Genomic DNA, 20858 nt, shown 5'->3' on the forward strand with positions numbered 1-20858 from the left:
TTGATTAAGGGTAGTTTTTGGCCAAAGATTGTTGTGCTGTAACTTAAATCCTGCCACGGCCTTTGAGCAAAACAATCCCACCTGCGTATCATAAGGTCCACTCATGTAATTATTCGGTGATTAAGGTCTATTACGTGATGACAAAAAGTTGTAAAGAACAACTATTTTCAAATCAGAGGGGAAGGACATCCCTAAAAAACCCTGCCTCCAATTTTCCTGCTCCAGTGAAGGACGAGGCGAGGCCCATACATTCACAACAACGATGATAATGGGGCTCTCCTCTCTCCAGGCGCCAGCAAAAAAGACATACATTAACTTTCTCCACAGTTTGAACACTGTAATTGTCAAAAGTAGTGAGTACCAGGACAAGCAGAAGGACAACCATATGATTGTGTACAAATGACAGGGCTTGTCCCCTACGTCCCCTCGCACATTGAGTACGTTCATACTTTGTTCATGTTCAAACATCCAGTGAATAATGGACAGAAGCGTGCTGCAACTTCAGAGTTAGATTTTAACAAAGTGGAATTGTTTTATATGAGAAGAAACGTAGCGCCAATTACAGCGTCTGGTTCGTTAAATTGTCTATACCTTAAGCCCCATAAGCCCCCCCCCCCACCCTCTCCACAACCTCCACGCTGCTGCAATAAACAGCAAGCCAGACTTAAGAGTGGCCGTCTTAATGATAAGGCATGACAAGGTAAAGGAAAACAAGGCTGTTAAAAAGCAGATGTCTGCACCGGTTTACAGATGGGATTGATATTTTTATGGCTGGAGGTGATATGTTGTAGTGTAGGCTTTCCATGAATGTACAGTATGTCGTCTAATGAGAGCGGGTGTCTGGGGCCGGGGCTGCAGCTATGTAGAGAAGGGGGGTATTTATTCTATACCAGCAACATATTCTACTCAGTCTGAGAAAAACACAGGCGACGTGAGGAAGGGAGGCGGCATCGTGTCTGACCAACCAACCGGTAGGTATATTGTACCTACTGTACATTTAAAAAGTGGAGCAGAGACAAGTAGATCTGTCTTAAATGAGCATAATTCAGTATTAGTTGCCAAACATTTCATATGATCAGTGTATTACCGATTATTTTGACTTCATTTGAACTTTAATTAACTTTTTTTTCCCCTTTCAGGGATCATGTGGACAGTGATGTTCCTCCTCACTATGGGAGTAGTGGATCTGAGCATCAGCCAGCAGTACAACCGGTTCCCGTGGCTGTCCCATCTGCGTGGGCGGCGGCCGCACGCCGGCTGGCGGGCCGAGGATGTGGATTGCCCCCTGGAGTGCGATTGCCCCTCAAGCTTCCCTACGGCTATGTACTGTCACAGCCGCAACATGCGGCACGTCCCCTACGTCCCCTCGCACATTAAGTACGTCTACCTGCAGCGCAACCAGATCACGGGCATCCAGGATGGGGTGTTTGACAACGCCACCAACTTGGTCTGGGTCGTGCTGTTTCACAACCAGCTGAACTCAGACAAGATCGGCGAGAGGGTCTTCAGCAAGCTCAAGCACCTGGACCGGCTCCTCTTGGATCACAATGAGCTCACACGTGTGCCCCCCAACTTGCCGAAGTCCATCACAGACCTGCGACTTGGTCACAACAACATCCCAAAAGTCCTCTCCAACTCGTTCGAGGGGATGGTCAACCTCGCCACCCTTCAGCTCCGGGCGAATGTCCTGGAGGACGTTGGAGGTGTATTCAAGGAACTGAAGTCTCTGACCCTGCTAGATTTGAGGAAAAACAGGCTGAGGGAAATCCCTGACAACCTTCCTGAGAGGCTGCATCAGCTCTACCTGGAGTTTAATAACATAGAGAGTGTGCCGACGGGCTTCCTCACCATGAATCCCAATCTGCAGTTTGTCCGCTTGGCTCATAACAAGCTGACAGATAAAGGACTTCCATCCAATGTCTTCAACATCAGCACGCTGGTTGAGCTTGACCTTTCTTTCAATAAACTGGAGAAGATCCCCGTTGTCAGTAGGAACCTGGAGAACCTTTATTTACATGCCAATAAGATCAAAGGTATGTATGCAATGTATTCAAGGATTTAATGTTGCTTGTGTGGGTTTGAATTGTTCAGACATGCACCAGTTCACCCACAACGTTTCTAGATGTGTTATTTATTACATGGAAGCCCAACATTCGAAAACGTAACAACATATTTTCTGTAGTTCTTAGATAGTTTGGTTTGTTGCACGATAGTTAAATGGATTGATTTTAAGATATCTAAATGTGCTCAAGAATTCACATTGACAAAAAGCATCAAGATAAACGTCACATCATCAGGTAGAGGCCAGGCATCAATCTCCGGTTCTGCAAAGTGAATCCAATGCTAAAAATGCCTTAAAGCTGCATTCTCTCTAATGGCCACCAGGGGGCGACTCCTCTGGTTGTATAGAAGTCTATGAGAAAATGACTCTACTTCTCTCTTGATTTATTACCTCAGTAAACATTGTAAACATGAGTTTATGGTCTCAATCTCTAGTTTCAAGTCTTCTTCAATACAGCATGATGTTCATTTAGTAAATTATGTTTTTTTCCTAATGTATTTGGGAAGGTGACCAATATAATTTTTTAAACAATCAGAACAGGTCCTAAAGCAGGGCTAAGACTATGGGAGTTTTTGCGCCAATTTAACCCCGATTCACCCTGCACGACAATCGGAGGGGAATTCCAGTCCAGGGCCTTGGTCGGTATCAATATTTAGCCCAAAATATCAGGTAATGTGTGGGGGTAACAGATCCAGTCTTAAACCTCCCTAGCCTCATCGGGCCCCCCAATAGTAACAAACATGTTTGACATTTCGGAGTTAAAATCTGGATGACAACATCAGTACTTCCCAAGCGGTACCATAGTAGCCAGTGAAAGAGCAACGGTAAAAGTTCTAGCCCTTAAGGCTAACGTTAGCTAGCATACTGCTGTTGACAGATATTAAAACAGACAGTTAAAATCTCTACTACGCTGTACACCGCATCTCAGGCCTTAATCAAGAAATTCCAATTGGGCCGTAGCCACCCGCAAGGACGCTAAAAGATAAAGGATTTACTTGTGAACAGAAAACAAAGCAGTAGTTTCAACGCTCTCATATCAGCCCCTCCTATTCATCAATCCATCTACACCAGCGGTCTCTTCCAGATGACGTCATCACGCACACCAAACACTGCGCGATCAGCCCACTTCTTAAAAGGGACAACTCGCCCATATCCTCGAGCTCAAAGACAGTAGTGATGGGCCGATCGGTTCTTTCACAGAATACGTTCCTTTGAGTCGATACATGTTAACCGGACGGCAACCTCCGGTTTTAGAAAGTGAAGCCAATACAGAAGTGCTTTAAGTTATTGTTGATACATGACCTTCACGTTTTCAGAATTGTGTGCATAGTTCAGTTTTTGTGTGTATGCAATGAAGAAAAAAATGTAATACAGCATGTTTTCCCCCCATGAATGTCACCACAAACACCCACTTCACAATACTGCAAATATATAAACATTTATTTAAATGGAATTCTTCAAGATTGCCACTTTATCTGTAAAAGGTTGAGAACCCCTGGTTATGTATCTGTATTGTATTTATACATTCAAATATTTGAAAAAATCATCACTCTCAGAAAATACACAAATATGTTTTAAGGTAGCACATTTTTTTGATTACAGTCCACATCATCTGTATAGTGAAATCCATTCTTAAAAAGAAACAAAAACGTCTGTATTTCTCAAGGGAACTTAGGAAGAACAGAAATTCCAGCAAAGTGCCCTGACTGGAAACATTACAAACTGGCATGAGATGTGCACGGCACAGGACAGGAGCGCTTACAGGGGATTAAAACTGTCCAGAACATCAAAGGTACCCATCTACTGAGTATCGGGGATATTGGTGACAAGAGGTGCCTGCGCAGAGCCCAACGGATATTAAAAGAAAATACCCACCCATTCACAGTTAGTCGCTGTCTGGCAAGACACACAGAAATATCATCTGCCGTACCACCAGACTTCACAGCCGCTTCTTTCCTCAAGCCGTGAGACTCTTAAATATATATTTTTGTGTGTTTTTCTTGTGTTGCAATAACGCAGCCCTGTGTTGACAATGACAATAAATGAAACCTTGAACCTACAAAAAGGTTGAGAACCACTGGACTTGAGCATGTAGCCTCCCTTAATAGTTATCTCCTCTTGTGCCTTTTCAGAGTTCTCCCTGAGCAGCTTCTGCGGTCCAGTCGACATGACAAACTTCTCCAGGCTGAGAATGCTGCGTTTGGAATCCAATGAGATCAGCGCCAAAGACATTCCTGCTGAGGCTGCCTACTGTTTGCGGCGCGTTGCCTTTATTGATGTGTAGCGCTGCTTGCTCTGTCTCGCACTCTCTCAACTCGCCCAGGGCGTTGCTCAATCTGAAGCTATATTTACCGTACATTATGTCACAGTCCGCTCCGTCAAAACACATTTGACATAACGTGTAGTGAAACTGTTATGAGAGCTACTATTGTTATTCAGAATGATTAAACAGTTCCAGTATTAGTCAACAGGAAATACCAGAGCTGTATAATCACGTATCCAGATGACCAAAGGGAAAGGGCTTAATCCTTTTTACATTATCATCGTAGTATCCTGGCAAAAATAAAACTACGCATAAATATGATTTAGCCGGTGCAAACAAGGTCTGCTTGTGCTGTCTGGCAACATATGACCTGATTAAAACGTCCTGTCATCAATGTGAGAGTCAGTCTTTGCTTCCACCATGTGGCACAAGGTGATAAAACAGCAGGTTGAGCAGCCCTTATTCTCATTACAGTATTGATATTTGGCAAGGTCACACCATCATATCATCACTAACAGAACTGTTACATTTATACAATATTTTTTCCATCAACATTTAAAGTTGTGTGATCAAGTGTTTACAAAAAGGTGAAAAACATGTATTCCTCCTCAAATGAGCCTCTGAATTATATATAAGGTAATTATATAAGATAATCATATATTGGTTTCAAGACAGTAATAACTGTATCTAATAACTGTTGTTGTCATTTTTATTTTCAAAAGACTTTTAGGGTGTATTTTTTGTAGTCAACGTGTACGGCTCTGTTTATCAAAGACAAATGTGAAGTTGACAGTCAGGAAGCTAATGTCAGGATTCGGATGTGAAAGCTGTGAATCATGCATTTTTGTCATCTTTGTATCTTTTATTACATCAGAGAAAAAATGAATTCATCCGTTTCCAGAGTTATTTGTGCCCCTAACTTTTCTCAGTTATATATGAAGCAACAACATGTTCTGTTCTCTCTAATTTGAAGGTAAAAGAAGGAGATCGGGTGAGAGAAGAAGGGCGGCAGGCCTCCTGACGAACCGGTCTTAGGCAGTTCCATCGTTGTTATTGTTGAAGACAACTTGCCTTTTCATCTCGCACAGCTGCTTTTAATCCTCTGCAGAAAGGCACCTAATTTCATTACAGAAATATTTGTCTTGTTTTGTGCTGATGTGAAGTCTTTGATTGTCAAAAAGGAGCGCTGCCAACGCAACAGTGATTTTCACACTGATAAGCAGTGGCGTGTGAAATTAAATGATTTAGAGATGATTATTTAATACAGGGTGCAAGCGGTTCTGCACCGGCTGTTGGGGAGAGAGGTGTTGCTGTTTTCTCACTCCTTCACGTCCTACACAGAAAAAAACAAAACAGAGGCCAGCACACACACACTCGTGGGATTCTTTCGACAGGATTAAGGGACGTGGTTCTCCGCCGAGTTGATGCACTTCAGAGGATGGGGAGTTTCCAATTCTTGTCAAACTCAAGACGTTATGCAATTTATTATTACAACCCCCACTGTCTCAAATAGCGGCATCTATTCCATTCACTTTCATGTTAAACTAAATACATAATAATACATTTACACAATACATAACTTAAAAAAGTGGAATTTTATAATTCCTGTTTAAGTTTTGACCAATTTGCATTTAAAAAGCACAGTTAAATTATAATTCCTGTTCATTTTAATAGATTTCTCACCAAGTTCTTTGTGTAATTTATTATTCTAACAATAAATAACGGTATTATCCTGTTATTTGCCACTACCACGCGGTATGTGCAGCAAGCATATGAGTAGGCCTGACTGTGTTATTCCCACCAGCTCTTGCTGTGACGCCCTTTGCAGTTACGACACATCTTTCGACGGGTGTGTATGTATCGGTATAGATTCTCTGTAAAAACAGCTCAGAGTGTTTTATCATTGACAGAATATTCTCCAGAGTTCATGTTCTGAAACAATACTGTTTTGTTATCATTGGTCATAACTTTCAGAAGTTTGCCGCATGAAGACTGTGGAAAGGCTGATAATGAGGGGAACTTTCCAAAGCAGCAGGAAAAGACATTTTGAAAGAGTTTTGACTCATAATGTGTTAAGTCAAACAGGATGTGGGCAATTAGGGAGCCCAACTGCTTTAATGAGGTGGCATCTGCTCTTTAGATGTAACCTCATTGTGCTCGTATATGAATGTACTGGTAGCCGGAAAGCTGGAGAGATTTATATCTTGGATTTGATATCGATGGAAGCTTTATTATCAATACAGTGGTTGAATAGAGTCAAACTAATAAATAACTTGTGGACATGTTTGGCAAACAACATAACAAACAGTTGGTTAAGTGGTAGCAAATGGACACACATGGTTCATAACATACATAACTATTGTAAAAATATAACTTTTTTTTTTTAGTGGAAAAGATATCTGCAATACATAACGCACAAACATAATATACATACCATATTATTCAAAATAAGGCCCATCTTTGCTCTCAGTCAAAGCCAAGCTTCTGATTAAAACGGTGAACATTGCAAAAAAACAACAACACTAAGATGAAAACTTGTTCACGATGGAAAGAATGTGCAGCTCGTCGAGGGCTCCGTCTGCTGCTGCAGCGATGTGCTCTTTGCTGCCCGCGGAGTGAGAGAATCACTGAAAATACAAAGAATCTGGAGATGGGTGTGTGCACTGCAGTCATTGACGTTTACACAGTTGTTAATCATGCGCCAGCTCCTGCTGCTGTAGCTCTTTGATATAAGTGAGAAGGATACTCACATTATTGTGGCTCCAGCTCTATATCCTGCCGGTCTCTGTGTTGGTCCAGATGACAAAGGAATGCATTAGGATGACTTCAATAAACATGGGAAAGATCATAATTGAAAGAATTGTTCTTACCTTGAGTTCGTATATGATCTTGATCTGTGAGGGTTGTGAGTTATCTGTTTTGGAAAAGAAAATACTTTCGTAAAAACAAGTATTCACTAAATACATTTCTTAAACTTTAAAGAAATAAAATATTTTGCAAACAAAAAGCCAGAGTTCTGACTTCTGACTTCTGTGAAGATTGAGACATAATAAACTCTATTTTGGCTGAAATGTGTCATAGTTGGAACAAGCTGAGAACACAAAATGAGAGGGCAATGCTGCTGGAAGTAGAACAACTTTTATGGGCGATTTAATATTTCTTTCTCCACCGAGCAAGGTTGTTATTATTGAAATCCACTGATGTGATTCCAAACACAGCGTTATTCTCCTTCACTGAGGAAACAATATTTTTCTAAAGGCACCTTTCAAATGTGCAGCAGCTGAGCTCTTCACAGTCAATGAATGAAAGTTTTGGTTTAAGTGTCACTTTAAAGTCCTTCGCAGGCACATGTTCATGTTACCGTCTCCCCCCCTGCAGACAAAGCAAACACAACCTCTCCTCCCGGATGGCAACGCAACGTTCATCACGGCTCAGTTTCTAGAACTTTTCTAGTCTTTTGTATTTTCAGTGTCGCATTTTATGATTCATTTTGATATTTAAAAATAATCTCTTTATTAGATTCCATCCATCCATCCATCCATCCATCCATCCATTTTCCTCCGCTTATCCGGGGTCGGGTCGCGGTGGCAGCAGGCCAAGCAGGCTGACCCAGACTTCCCTCTCGCCCGCAACATTTTCCAGCTCATACTGGGGGATCCCGAGGCGTTCCCAGGCCAGCTGGGAGATATAATCCCTCCAGCGTGTTCTGGGTCTTCCCCGGGGTCTCCTCCCTCCTAGATTTTCATTGTTAAAAGCAAATATACAATAAATACAAAGGCCACCAGGATTTACTGCCCCCCATCTCAACCTCGGGCTTAGAGGTTGAGCTGGGGGGCTCAACTTAAACAAGAAAAAGATAAAAAAGACAAACAACATATGAAGAGCAAATGAAGGTTTAATTTGGCTAAACTATAATGATAGAGATAGTAGTACATATAATAATAATATGGAAATATTAATAACAAGAGAGTTCAATATAAATATCAAGAAAAAAGAGTTGCAAATACACTTATATATATATATATATATATATATATATATATATATATATATATATATAAGTGTATTTGCAACTCTTTTTTCTTACAATAATCAGCGTATGAAAGTGCAGGTAAAATAAAAACTTCTCACTGCTGGGAAACTGCACTGATGGGAATTCCAGATGTTTTGAGTATTTAAAAGAGACATATGTTTGGCTCTTATTGTGATCTTAAAGCAGTTATAGGCTTCCTTCCAGTAAAGTTAATTTTAGCATATATTCTACCATATCGCCCTGAAGGTGGGCATGTGGACAGAGCTTGTATGTGACAGAGAAAGTGTCCAGACCAACTCTCACAGTTAGCACTCATCTCGTTTCAACCTATACAAGTGTTTGACCGTCTTTGCAGTGACACGTTAAACTAAAGGGAGTGCTTGACTTGGCAGGATTTATTTTCGCACATCCATCCATCTGTTATCTGTAACCGCTGGCCTCTGCTAACCGGAGCTGATCCCAGCTGACATTGGGCGAGAGGCCGGGTACCGGGGTTTAGATCACCAGACTATCTCAGGGCTGTAACCTGTTCACAATCACACCTTCAGTCAAGTTAGAGTCAACAATTAACCTTCACCGGCATGTCTTTAAACCCACGCTGACACGGGGAGAACACGCAAACTCCAAGCCGGCCAGCGGGTTCAAATCCAGAACCCTCTTGCTGAGGTTAGGGTGCAAACCGCTGTGCTCCCATTCGACTTAATCGCCGTGATGTCAAACATTGGTTTGTGGACTACGCTTTCGAAGCTTCAGGTTCAGCATTTAGGCCGTTGCCATATTGTTTTTTTGCAACCAGAAGTGAAGTAAGTACAACCGAAAGCTGAATAATGGTGAACAAAAATGTTACAGTTAACTTTCATGAAGTGAAAACGCACTGAAAGGGTTTGTAAGAAAGTTGTAAGTATAATACAGACAACTCTCAGACCGCACAACGTCGGGGTAGAGACCTGTCAATCATGAGGTAGCCCCGCCCTAAAGCATACTCTGCTTTATGGTCTGTTTGACTCTAAATGGACCATAATTTACTAAATGAACATCATGCTGTGTTGAAGAAGACTTGAAACTAGAGATTGAGACCATAAACTCATGTTTACAATGTTTACTGACGTAATAAATCAAGAGAGAAGAAGAGTCATTTTCTCATAGACTTCTATACAACCAGAGGAGTCGCCCCCTGGTGGACATTAGAGAGAATGCAGGTTGAAGACATTTCAGCATTGTCCAGACCCCGAGTTTGCCCCTTGCTTTTTGCAAGTATCCTGGGAAAACACAATAGACCAGCTGCAAACTGTGATCACACAGCTGATTCAGCTGAGACCCATTATACCAGCTAATAAAGTTAATGTAGCATATATCCAAACCAGGCTTCTTGGTGAGACAATAAATACAACTGACACAAACATGGAGATAAGTGTTTCATATCCAATAGTTTCAAACAGAAATGCATCTGTCCCAAGTGATGAGTCATTGGCGATGCTGTGCAGCATTTTAAGTCTTGCATCTATCTGTTCTCAACACTGAACACACAGGGGATGTTAATTAAAGTCAGAGAGGGCTTAGGTCTTAAGTGGCACTTGGCAGGGCAACATATACCCACGCACTGTGGTGAACAGCAGGTGAGAGAGGAAATGAAGTGATCGACAAAAGGAGAAGACAATGGCTAGCAGACAAAGAATAAGGTTCCACAAGTGGAGAGTTAAAAAATACATCAAGCCCTTTATTGCAAAAGGCCCATTTTACAGCAGCCATTTTGACACGCCACAGCAGAGTGAACCGAGGCGTAATTGATCAAAGTAATTATGATCCCATTCTATTTAGTTTGACACATAAATGCTGTTGTTTCCATTCAACTAAACTGCACTAAAGGTGTTTTCTCCTGGATTACGTTCGCAGTTTGGAACAATTTGAAACATGTGGTTAACTTTGTTAAATTTAAACAAAACAAAACAAAACCTACGAAACTACTTGGTTAGGTCCAATCGATGAAACAAAACAAACACGCAAAAAATGTACTCGTTATATTTTGGCAACAAAAGTATTTGGTTCACTCGAGACTCAAATAACAGTCTCCTGGGTGAAAGTCTTGTGTTTTTAACCAACCACCTCTCAGACCTCCTCCCGACATGGACTTCCGTGGACTCATTTTCGGCAGAAATGTGTACGATTTAGTGGCATCTAGTGGTGCGGCTGCAGATTGCAACCAACTGAACGCCCCTCCGCTCATCCTTCCCTTTCCAAGCGTGTAGAGAACTACGGTGGCCTTGAAGTAACAAAAAATGTCCCTCGCTACAGCCAGTGTTTGGTTTGTCCAATCTGGGCTCCTGTAGAAACATGACTGACTCCATGAGGAGCACCCGCTCCATCTGTATGTAGATATAAAGATGATTACACACTAATGAAAACCTAGTTGTGAATATAAAGGCCCAATTCAAATCTCCCCCCTACAGACTCTCAAGGAACCCTCAAGGACTTACTGACGTCACCTGGTAAGTGGTTGAGTGTGAGAGACTGTGAGGGCTTGAAATGGTGTAAATAGGAATGGGACAGCACTTTGCTGCAACATATGAAGTTAATATGACGACAAAAAATTATTTTATACTTTGTACTCCCTGATTTTAACGTCTTCCAGGCTCTTTCTTCACAAGATGAGAGGTAACTTCATATAATCTATTTACTCGTTTTTTGGTCAAAACATCTTAAATGACTAAATCAAGTATTTGATGAATAAATAAATACGTTTTTTTTGTTCCGTCTTTAATCCTTAATGTTTCTGAGTAAATCTAATACTCCAGGCTGAACACACGTGAGCCGTCCTCTTGGTTTACGTCTCCATGTGTCCCACTGGTTACCCCGTGTTTAACTTCACATTGCAATGATTTGTGGGTAATTCCCCGAGGCAAAGTCTGCATCTAATGTTCATAAAGGGTTCAAAAGGTCTGCCAGAGAGCCCTCAAACACTCGATGATTTGACAGAAATAAACCCTCACAGACTTTGTGGGAGCGCACCTCAAAGCCTGTGAGTCCGTAAGGGTGGAGATCAGGATCGGGCCTATGTTCCATTTCTTAATCCGACACACTGCTCCTTTAAAACGTATATTTGTGTTCAGTCAAAAGCTCATCTTTCCTGTTACGTGGAGTACAGTTTGCTTATTCCCGCCCGTATACCTGCCTGCATTTGGACAAGTTCTTCTAAAAGGAAATCATTTACTGTGCACATGTGCCTGCCTGGTCTGCATTTGGGTTCCTTCCCCCGCTGCCTGCAATGTCTGTTCATTCACTGCCAGCGATTGCATCATCTGTCCTACTGCTGCATGTATTATGTCACTGCATGCAGTGAGTGAAATAAGGATATGGACAATCAATACTAAGAATGAAAGTCAATCCCCCTCCTCTGGCAAGCTCTCTAGTCTTGTTAATTGGCTGTTAAAAGCTCCGTCGGATGTGAATGTATCTCTTCCCCATTCCTCGTGTAATTTAATAAACTGCAGAGTTCGCTGAGTCTATTTTTGGAGCCATGTGTTTGTCATTAGTTCACCACTTGTACAGAGTTGTGATGTGATTTAATGAAAAGAAAGTGACTCAAAGCTCTCCTACAGTTCTGGAGTAATGTGAATTGAAATCCACCATAAGCCACTGGTGCCTTCCTATGTGCAGCTACTGCAGTTACATCCCACACCACAACACATGCATGTTAGCCAGTAGCAATATCAAAAGAGTTAAAAATCAGTCCGCAAGCTGTGGCTGCCCCCTGCTTTCTAAATATATATCTGGCCCAGAAGCAGATTTTGCCACAAGGATCAATACAATGTAGCTTATTTAACTTTCCAAAGTAAACAAAGAAAGAGAGACACAATATCGTCCCCGACCTAAACTCCCTGTCTCTCATAGTAAAAATCATCATTACCTCGGCCTTTGATTTAAACTTCAAACGTCACATCAAATCAATCACCTGGTCCCATCTAAAAGAATATTGCACGAACAAGAGGAATAATGTGCACGCTAGACCTTAGAAAAGCGTACCCACGCCTTTTATCTCCAGTAGATTTGGATTATTTTGCGATGGTCTGTTCACATCAATAAAAGTTCTCAGCAACTCCTATTTATTCCGAACGCTGCTGCTAGAATTCTGACGAAAACTAGAAAAGAAATACAACCACACTACTACACTACTTCTACAATTCTTTCACTGGGCCCAAAGACAGCTATGATCATGCTTGTGCCTGTGAGCCTCCTAGAACTCTTAGGACATTTGAGCCCATAGCCTTCTGGTTGTCACAAGAGTTGGACCAAAACACGGCGAAGCAGCATTTTGTTATCATGCAACACAGACCTGGAACTGCTTCAGTTTGGAACGTTGTTTCCACTGGAGACTAGGAATTGTTTCTCTCACGCTTCTGCACGCTTAGCTAAGTCCAGTAGTATCCCTGACCTATTTTCCACTCCACTGATGCATATCATCGTGGCTCAATAACTCAGTGTGTGTTAGGTGTGTGTGTGCGTGGTTAGGGTGTGGTTGAAGGACCGCTCAGGGCAGACAGGTGTTGCCGATTGGTGCAGAGGGAAAGATTGTAACAGTGCATGAATAAACACTGCAAAAAGTTTCCTAAAAACCAAAGAGGTTCCTGACGCTTGCACCCCAGCTGCTGGGCACAGTGCCTCTTTACTGGGCCTCTACCTCGCGTATTGTCAAACTAAATTGACGTGTAAATAAAAGTGTTTTTTTTTTTATTGTGCATCTATGGGAGTATTTGCTGTGTTCTTGTATCTTATCATTTTCACTGCATTAGTTTACTTTTAAATATTTGTATCCCTTGTCTGTACTTTTAAAATGGTTAGTCTTTTGCCTTTGCTGTACTTTATGACCCTGTAAAGCGCAAAACTTCCTTGGTGTATTAAATGTGCTATAGAAATGAAGGTGCCTCGCCTTGCTCCGTTTTACTATTATTTGAAACAGATGCCAAAAAGCCCCGGAGAGGAAATAGGGCATAAATGCATTCATTTCTACATGCATACTTTTTTGCACATGCTGCTGCAGAACAGCAGCCCTGCTCTCACCAGTAGGTTCAGTCTCCACCTTCTTTTGTTGTGCTTAGCCATTACAGAGGACCAGCCAGGGAGGGCTGGTCCTCGGTAATGACTAAACCATTCCCAGATTTTCAGATAGTGGGACTTCTTTACAGCTTGTTGGCCTGTGAGGAGCTGTGTGTTAAAGAAACATACCACAGAGTGTAACACATTATAAATAAATGCCAGGTTATAATTCAAGAAACTGTTTTCACATTACTGCACGGCAGCTGATACTGTTTCAGGGCTTTTGATTCATTGTCTTCTTCAGCTCTTTTTAATTGGACATAAAAGCCTTGCTTGATGCAAATATGCATTTGGTGAAATGGAGTTTGTTTGATTATTGAACTATATTAGTATTACCTAGGCTCCATGAAGAAGGACAAATATGTATTGAAAACCACTGCTCTGACTGAATAACTTAAGAATAGCCCAAGGCGCAGCTGGTGCTATTTCAGGGCATTTACTTTATTGGGTTCTTAAAGTAGTAGTATTTTTTTTAATTTCAGTCTTTATTAACGATTTTCAGAATAGAAATGCGCATAAAGAATAAATAACAATAGGGCATGAACATGTAAAAAAAAAAGGACAAAACGACAAACAAACAAGTGTTGATCAAGGGCCTCAGCTTGTTGTACCTAACCTTTCAGTCTAGTATATTTCCATAAGCAACTCATTCACAATCAGGTTTGCAGTTTCAAAGATCTCCATTTCGTTGTCTTTGGCGGCCCCGATCAGGTTTCTGCCCACATCATAGCACTGAAACTGCTCGCATATAAGATTCTGAACTGCTTGAAAAAGGATTTGGTTAGTCACACAGTCCTGGTGTTATTGTATCTTACCGCAGCTTTTGACACTGTGGATCATAAAATACTTCCAGATAGACTGGAAAATTGGGTTGAGCTCTCAGGAACGGTCCACAATTGGATCAGGTCATTCTTAGAAAGCAGGGTTTACTTAGTCTGCAATTATGAATCTGCAAGGTTCATAATGACTTATGGAGTCCCACAAGGATCAGTTCTTGGGCCCCTCCTATTCTGCATTTACAAGCTTCTTCTTGGTCAAATTCCCTCGGACCATTAGGTTGCTTATTATTTCTATGCAGATGACACCCAGATCTGTCTAGTAAAAAAATCTATCTAATTTTAAAAGATTCTCTTTGGCAATATAAAAGGAAGGCTGTCACTAAAACTAACAAGCAAACAAGGTTTAGAAAAGATCATTCTCGTTTTTATTTCCTGTAGTGTGGACTACTGAAATGCACTCATTACTGGCCTCCCAATAAGAGCATCCAGACATTCATGTGAGTTGCTGCTGCTAGAACACTAACAAACACCAAACAGAGAGAACACGTTTCTCCAATTATTAGATCCCACTGGCTTCCAGTTAAATATAGAATTGCTTTTAAGCCTTTATTGTCTCTAAGTCACTCAATGGTCTGGGCACAAAATATACTGCAGATTTATATCATGGTCTGGGTGAATACTCAATACTGATTGGCTGCAGGATGTCCATTAATTCCCTGATAATTGACAACTTCTAACTGGTTCCAGTAAGACTGACTGTTCACTATTCTAAATTAAGAAGGGCCGTCCTATATACTGGAGCAGTGAACATTTCCATTGCATGAGAACTATTGGATGGTAATGATTGTTCCAGGTGTAATCAAACCATTGGGGTTACCAGGGGAACCGAGTGAATGGCTTGTGAAAAAAGATTTTGTTGCAAACTCAATGGTTCTGGCCTCCACTTTGTCCATTCATTTCTGATAATGGACACCTCATCAGACATTGTCCCTTACTTATGGGATTTTTAAAATATTATTTAAGTGATTTGGTTTGCCTGGCTGGCTCCTACCAGCCGGACACGCCCAGCTGGTAGGAGACCCCGGGGAAGACCCAGAACACGCTGGAGGGATTACATCTCCCAGCTGGCCTGGGAATGCCTCGGGATGCCCCAGTATGACTTGGAAAATGTTACGGGAGAGAGGGAAGTCTGGGTCAGCCTGCTTGGCCTGCTGCCACCGCAACCCGATCCCGGATAAACGGAAGACAAAGGATGGATGGATGGTTTAAAACTGTCCAGTACTTTAATTTTTGTTATTGTATACGTCTACCTTTCCTTCCTTCATTGCCCGTAAAGCACTTTGAATGATCTCTGTATACAATAAGGCGCTAGATAAATAAACTTGCTTTGCCTTTGTAATGTGGATAAATGCACTCATTTGCATTCGGAGACTTTTGTGCATGTGCTGCTGCCCAATAGCCCTTCTACTCTTCCCCGTTAAGTCCAGTCCGTATTTTATTGTGCTCAGTGTTTACCAGTGAAGGAGGGCTGGTACTTCTGCCAGAGGGAGTGCCACAGAGGGCACAGGCAGGCTGCCATGGCCTGCTCGAGTGCAACATGCCTGGAACGCATGGTTTAACTTTATTAGAGCACATGTGATGTAGAAAATCAACAAAACAGAAGTGCTTGTACCTTTTGTGTGATGACACAGTAGAGAGTGAGTATCAGTAGCAGTCCTCCACAGATGGAGACCAGGATGAAGCCGAGGATATACAGGTCTCTGACCGGTCTTCTCTGCGAGGCCTTCGCCGAGCTCCTACCATAACTGTCTGTAGAAAAAGACACTAATGCTGTGATCTCAGAGGCTCCGCATATCTGCATCATTCATTTTTTGCAGAAGAGATTCCCACCTGTAAAATGTTGAGTGGGTGACTCTGTGTAATACTCTGTGGTGGAGCCAAAGATTTCTGTGTATTCGTGCTGGCATCTCCAGTCGACCGGCGCGTCGCTCGTCGTCACCAGCTCCCAGTAAACAGACAGCACCTCCGAAGCCCTCTGCAGCGCCTCTAAGGTGGACCCTCTGTAGAGTACCTCAAAACTCTCTGGCTTATCCTGCGGCAGATTCCCAGGAACATACTTAACATTTTTTTCACAAGTATCTCAGATTTATCTTCTCGCGCTGGGCATATTCCTCACATCAAATATTTGTTCTTCATGTTTTTCATTATTGAAAATGTAATCCTTCAGTCTGGAGCTACAGGCTGCACCCAGAAACACGCACTCACCTCGAACTCTTCATTTATCTGAGGCACGCATTTCTGAGAGTAGATGTTGAGGATGAGCGCTCTCAGGGACTGAACGTAGCCGTCGTTGACTGAACCCCGACTGTATTTGAAGTGGGTGGTGAGGAGCTCCAGGATCCAGGGTAAAGCAGCTTTTACAAAGCAACACTTGCTCTGTGGGGAAAGCAGAACACGAGGTAATAAACTTCAGTTAATGGAAAGTTGGAAATTGAATCAAAGGCTTTGGAAGAAAACAGTCCCATAACACAAAAGTTACCTTACCAAACTTCTCCGTTCTATGAATGTGTAGGTTATCGTGCAGCCGCTCCGCAACTGGTTGTCCATCTGCAGAAAAAACAACGTGGAGAGTATCAGCCCACGTCGCGCAGCGGGATCGCCACATTGTTTCTGATGTTGATTCAACAAATGTGTTTCTAATATTTCAACACCTACCAGATGCCTGACTGTCAGCAGGTGCTCCCTTGTGATGGAGTGTCTGCATGGTCCAGGTACCTCAGCCATAGTCAGGGGGAAGCTCAGGAACATAAGTACACACAGACACTTTACCTGCAACCAACACAACCACACTTTACCTTCACGTCTACCACTCATTCTCTTTACGTCTGACACACGCATGATTATTTACTCGGCCGGAAAGTGCAATCATTCAAATATACTTTTACTTGACAAGCTTACTCAAGTTGATTTTGCATGCTAAAACAAAGAAATGCGGAACGCTCTCAACCACCAACTCTACCAGGCATCCTGAACTTAACTACTTCAATATGAATGCGCTCCACGTGGTAGTTTCTCTCACTCTGATTCACTTTTCCCTCCCTAATTGTGATCATCTTGTATTCGTAAAAAGCCTTTTCTTATAAATGATTTTTACGAGGCAAACCAAGTTCAATGTAAACCTAAATGGAATGTCCTCCTGATTGTGCCAGAACAGTTGAACAGTATACCGTCCAAAGTACGCAAGACGAGCAGCTCTGTGTCAACAATTTATTTCCACCCAGGGCCAATATTTGTGTGCTACAATATGCTTCTTGACTTGGGTTAAAGTATCGGGTTTCGGGGTGGAGTTTTTGCAGCATGCAGCGCTACCAGTGACTGATGTTTGAGTGACCTCAGAGGAACCTCGCCTCTGTTAGATAAATCACAGTTACGGTCAAACAGTGCCCTCTACCACGGAGACATATCCTTTGAGACTCTTCCTGATGATGCCTGCTACCAAGCACCTTTTGGCAGTTCTAACACAAGAATGGAGTCCAGATGGACTTGATCCTTCTATTAAAGATTGAAACATGGTGACAAGCACATGTTCCTCAAACTGCAGGCAAAATGACTGCACTGGAAGGTATTCTTTTTTTTAAAAATAACCCATTGACTCACTCAACCTGTGAGTTCGCTGCAGCTCCAACAAACAGTCGAGACAGACGCCAGCGAATCAAACAAAAAGCAATAAAACAGGATTTATTCGTTGCCCGATGAACATCTGAGACGTTTAAAGACACGAAAGGCAATTCTTTAAAAGCCACCAGAGACCAGAAGTACTCCTTTCATATTTAGTTTGTCTGTTCCTAATATAATGCTGAGCTGCACACTTCAACTCTTGTCAAGGTTTTTGATTTAAGAAACATAACATGTTATATGTATTATATATTTTTTTACATTAAAAGGTAGTTTGCCAAAAATCTGCATGCAATTGAGATCCGAAGGTAAAGAAAGAAAAGAACCGTGTTCCATCTTGGTTTTAACAATCAAAGCAGATTAAAAACAATAATCTGTTAGAAATGGCATTTAAAACATAGAAGATAAAAAAGAAAAAGAAGATAAAAGAAAACTAGATGCTACGTGTGAACTGAACGACTATCAAGCCAGCCTCCGACTGATATTGGGAACCCCCATGATTGATGATAATCAAATTAATGTAATCTAATAAAAAGTATTAATGTGATTGTAAATGCAAGCACATGATACAAATGTCACCTGTCACATGATTTGCTCTCTCCATGCTGCCAATAATATCTATATGTAGGTCAGAAAATGACTTAATCCTACACTGACTTACAAAAGCACGCGCTATTCTTTTTCCTGCATTGTCTATATTGTTTGAGCGGCGGTGATTAAAGAAGGTTCTCACCTACCTTAGCTTTGCTCTGAATCAGGGTTGACACAAGGACGGTCATCTGGTACGTGTTTGACAATGGAAAACACCAGACTCCTCTGTCACACACATCGAAGCAAAGAGATCCTTTTCATATCTTGAGTTCCACGCCACAGAAAGAAATCTCGCCGTCAAGTAAGTTGGACACTTCGTTGTGTGGTGCTGTTCTTAAAGGCATTGCCTGATGTGCTCCTCCTGCACAGAGTGAGTTCAAACCGAGATGCTGTTGACAGACAACCCTTTTTAAAGACCTCCCACCTCTCCACTGTTTGACAAAAAACACAGTCCTGGTTCAGGATATGTTTCTGGGCTGCAGATTGACTGGACAGTGTTATTTTTTGTACAACACCTCCTCTTAGGGAATTATTAAACTGAAAAATTGGACAAATAACATTTGTGGGAGCTGATAACATCTGTTCTGGTTTTAGAAACTCATCTACATACGATCCCTTAGAATAACAATTTTGATAAATTAAGTACTGACAGCTGTATTTACAACTTACTTTGCAAATTAACCTTGCGTGAACCCTTTTCTTATACTTACGTCTTCGGTGGGAATTAATAGGCTTGGAAGTGCTGCAGACAGCAAAGGGAGTCCAGGAAGTATTGAGAAACGGAAAAACACATTGGTGGTTTTGATCCTATGCTCTAGAAGTCCGTCCCGTGGAGTGTTTCGGGATCATGTGTGCGTGATCAGGTTTTAAATGTAGGCTCCTCTACGCCTCCACCGCTTCACTTTACTGGATACTTTGACCTTTCCGGAATTCGGTTAATTTACTTTCTTGCCAAGAGTTAGATGAGACGATAGGTACAAGTTTCTCATGTCGAGAGTGTTACAAATGTTCTCATGAAACTCTTGGCAGGAAGTTGAAGTGCACAAGCCCAAAGTGAACAAATGTATGAACTTAATCTGTGATTGATATGTATTGTATGAGAGGTTAGCCTTCTGTTGATTTGAGAAAGATGAGGAGAAACAAAGCCATCACTTTGCCTTTTAAAAAAAGAGAAACTTTACAGATGATTAACGATATATCCCTGAAATCATGACGGTTACATAAATACTACCAACTGTTGTACAACATGTAACAATGAAAAGATGTTAAACAGCCGATGGATTGATAGTAAAGGATCTTGTCAAGAGATCCAGAAAGAAGGCCGTTGCAACCATTCCAACATGAAGATTGAATTTATGTATCCACCAAGTCTTTGGCAGCCGTAATATACAAAATGTTGTGAAACATGGTGGTTGGTCTGGATTGTTTCCATCCCAAATAGCTCTGTTTACATATGGGAGACATGTTTTTTAGTGGTTTGAATGTACTCCTGATTAAATGCCAGCACATAGATATCCACCACCCACCTCGCCGCCTACTGCCAACAGATAAAATCCCAAGCAGACAATTCATGGATGTGAGAGCAAGGAAGCGCTTTCGGATTTCGGATTTCGGATTTCGGAAACCGAGACAAAAAAACATCTGACAGGGGCATGTGATGAATTTGTGTGGTTTTATTGTTTTTCTTATCTTTGTGTCTCTGCGGTCTGCTAAGTAAGCAGACTCTCTTTGTCGAGTCATTAATAAAATCACCCTGAAGGGCCAAGTTTACTCTGATTCTAAAAACAGGATTCCAAGGTGACAAAGATGAAAAAAGACAATAGTTTATTGTCAGGGAACACAAGCTACACGAACTAGAAGAGGGATGATTTTGTTGAACTGTGACGATATATCTGGCACTCGCTCCTACTGTAACCGTTTGTTACTGCAGATAGTCCCACCGCATAGAGGCTCCACATCACACTGTGCTGCACACATGACTGCCACACATGAGGCGAATGCGTTTCTAATAGTTTTACCGATTTTTTTGCTAAATCTAGAAATGCATATGCTCGACATTTATACAAACAATAAAAAACATTTCCGGGACGGCTCCGGCGTGGCTGATTTAATCTGCGACACAAAATCTGTTTTCAACTTGACGTTCACATGGCTCGCAAAAAGCATTCAGGAAACAACAATGCAGTCATTAATGAAGTCAGGCCCGAGTCAAATCGAAACCCCAGTAAACAAGTTTATTCTTGTTACATCAGTACAACCATTTGGATTTCCATTGTTGCTGTAGATAATTATCAGCGGTCACAAACACACATTTGCTGGAAAATGCTTATAAATATTAATAATAAACAAAAAAAGGTAAGAAGG

At 41.6% G+C, this 20858-nt stretch overlaps 2 protein-coding genes across 2 annotated transcripts; one reads left to right on the forward strand and one right to left on the reverse strand.

Annotated features, from left to right (window-relative positions):
• Window positions 1-1144: 1144 nt before the first annotated feature.
• On the forward strand, window positions 1145-4649 carry fmodb (fibromodulin b; the record flags this gene model as incomplete). The annotated part of the gene is made up of 2 exons (XM_079175476.1): window positions 1145-2033; window positions 4195-4649. 2 exons carry the CDS (start codon window positions 1145-1147, stop codon window positions 4344-4346), a joined length of 1041 nt encoding a protein of 346 aa, XP_079031602.1. The 3' UTR covers window positions 4347-4649.
• Window positions 4650-6575: 1926 nt separating this feature from the next.
• csf1b (colony stimulating factor 1b (macrophage)) lies at window positions 6576-19319 on the reverse strand. The gene is made up of 10 exons (XM_079170710.1): window positions 19205-19319; window positions 18641-18855; window positions 16944-17057; window positions 16773-16835; window positions 16494-16664; window positions 16119-16320; window positions 15901-16037; window positions 7196-7239; window positions 7076-7110; window positions 6576-6952 (listed from the first exon to the last, which is right to left on the reverse strand). Exons 2-9 carry the CDS (start codon window positions 18680-18682, stop codon window positions 7077-7079), a joined length of 807 nt encoding a protein of 268 aa, XP_079026836.1. The 5' UTR covers window positions 18683-18855; window positions 19205-19319; the 3' UTR covers window positions 6576-6952; window position 7076.
• Between the last annotated feature and the right edge of the window lie 1539 nt (window positions 19320-20858).

The sequence above is a fragment of the Pholis gunnellus genome, assembly GCF_910591455.1.
Source record: "Pholis gunnellus genome assembly, chromosome: 2".
Taxonomy (NCBI): Eukaryota; Metazoa; Chordata; class Actinopteri; order Perciformes; family Pholidae; genus Pholis; species Pholis gunnellus.

Excerpts from the sequence above, each read along its gene's own strand:
- csf1b (XM_079170710.1), bottom strand. The coding sequence starts at position 18,682 with ATGACCGTCCTTGTGTCAACCCTGATTCAGAGCAAAGCTAAG. Across the intron at positions 16,836-16,943 it reads TGCTGACAGTCAGGCATCTG|ATGGACAACCAGTTGCGGAG; the intron begins GTAGGTGTTGAA and ends TTTTTTCTGCAG. Across the intron at positions 7,111-7,195 it reads AGATCATATACGAACTCAAG|AGACCGGCAGGATATAGAGC; the intron begins GTAAGAACAATT and ends GGACCAACACAG.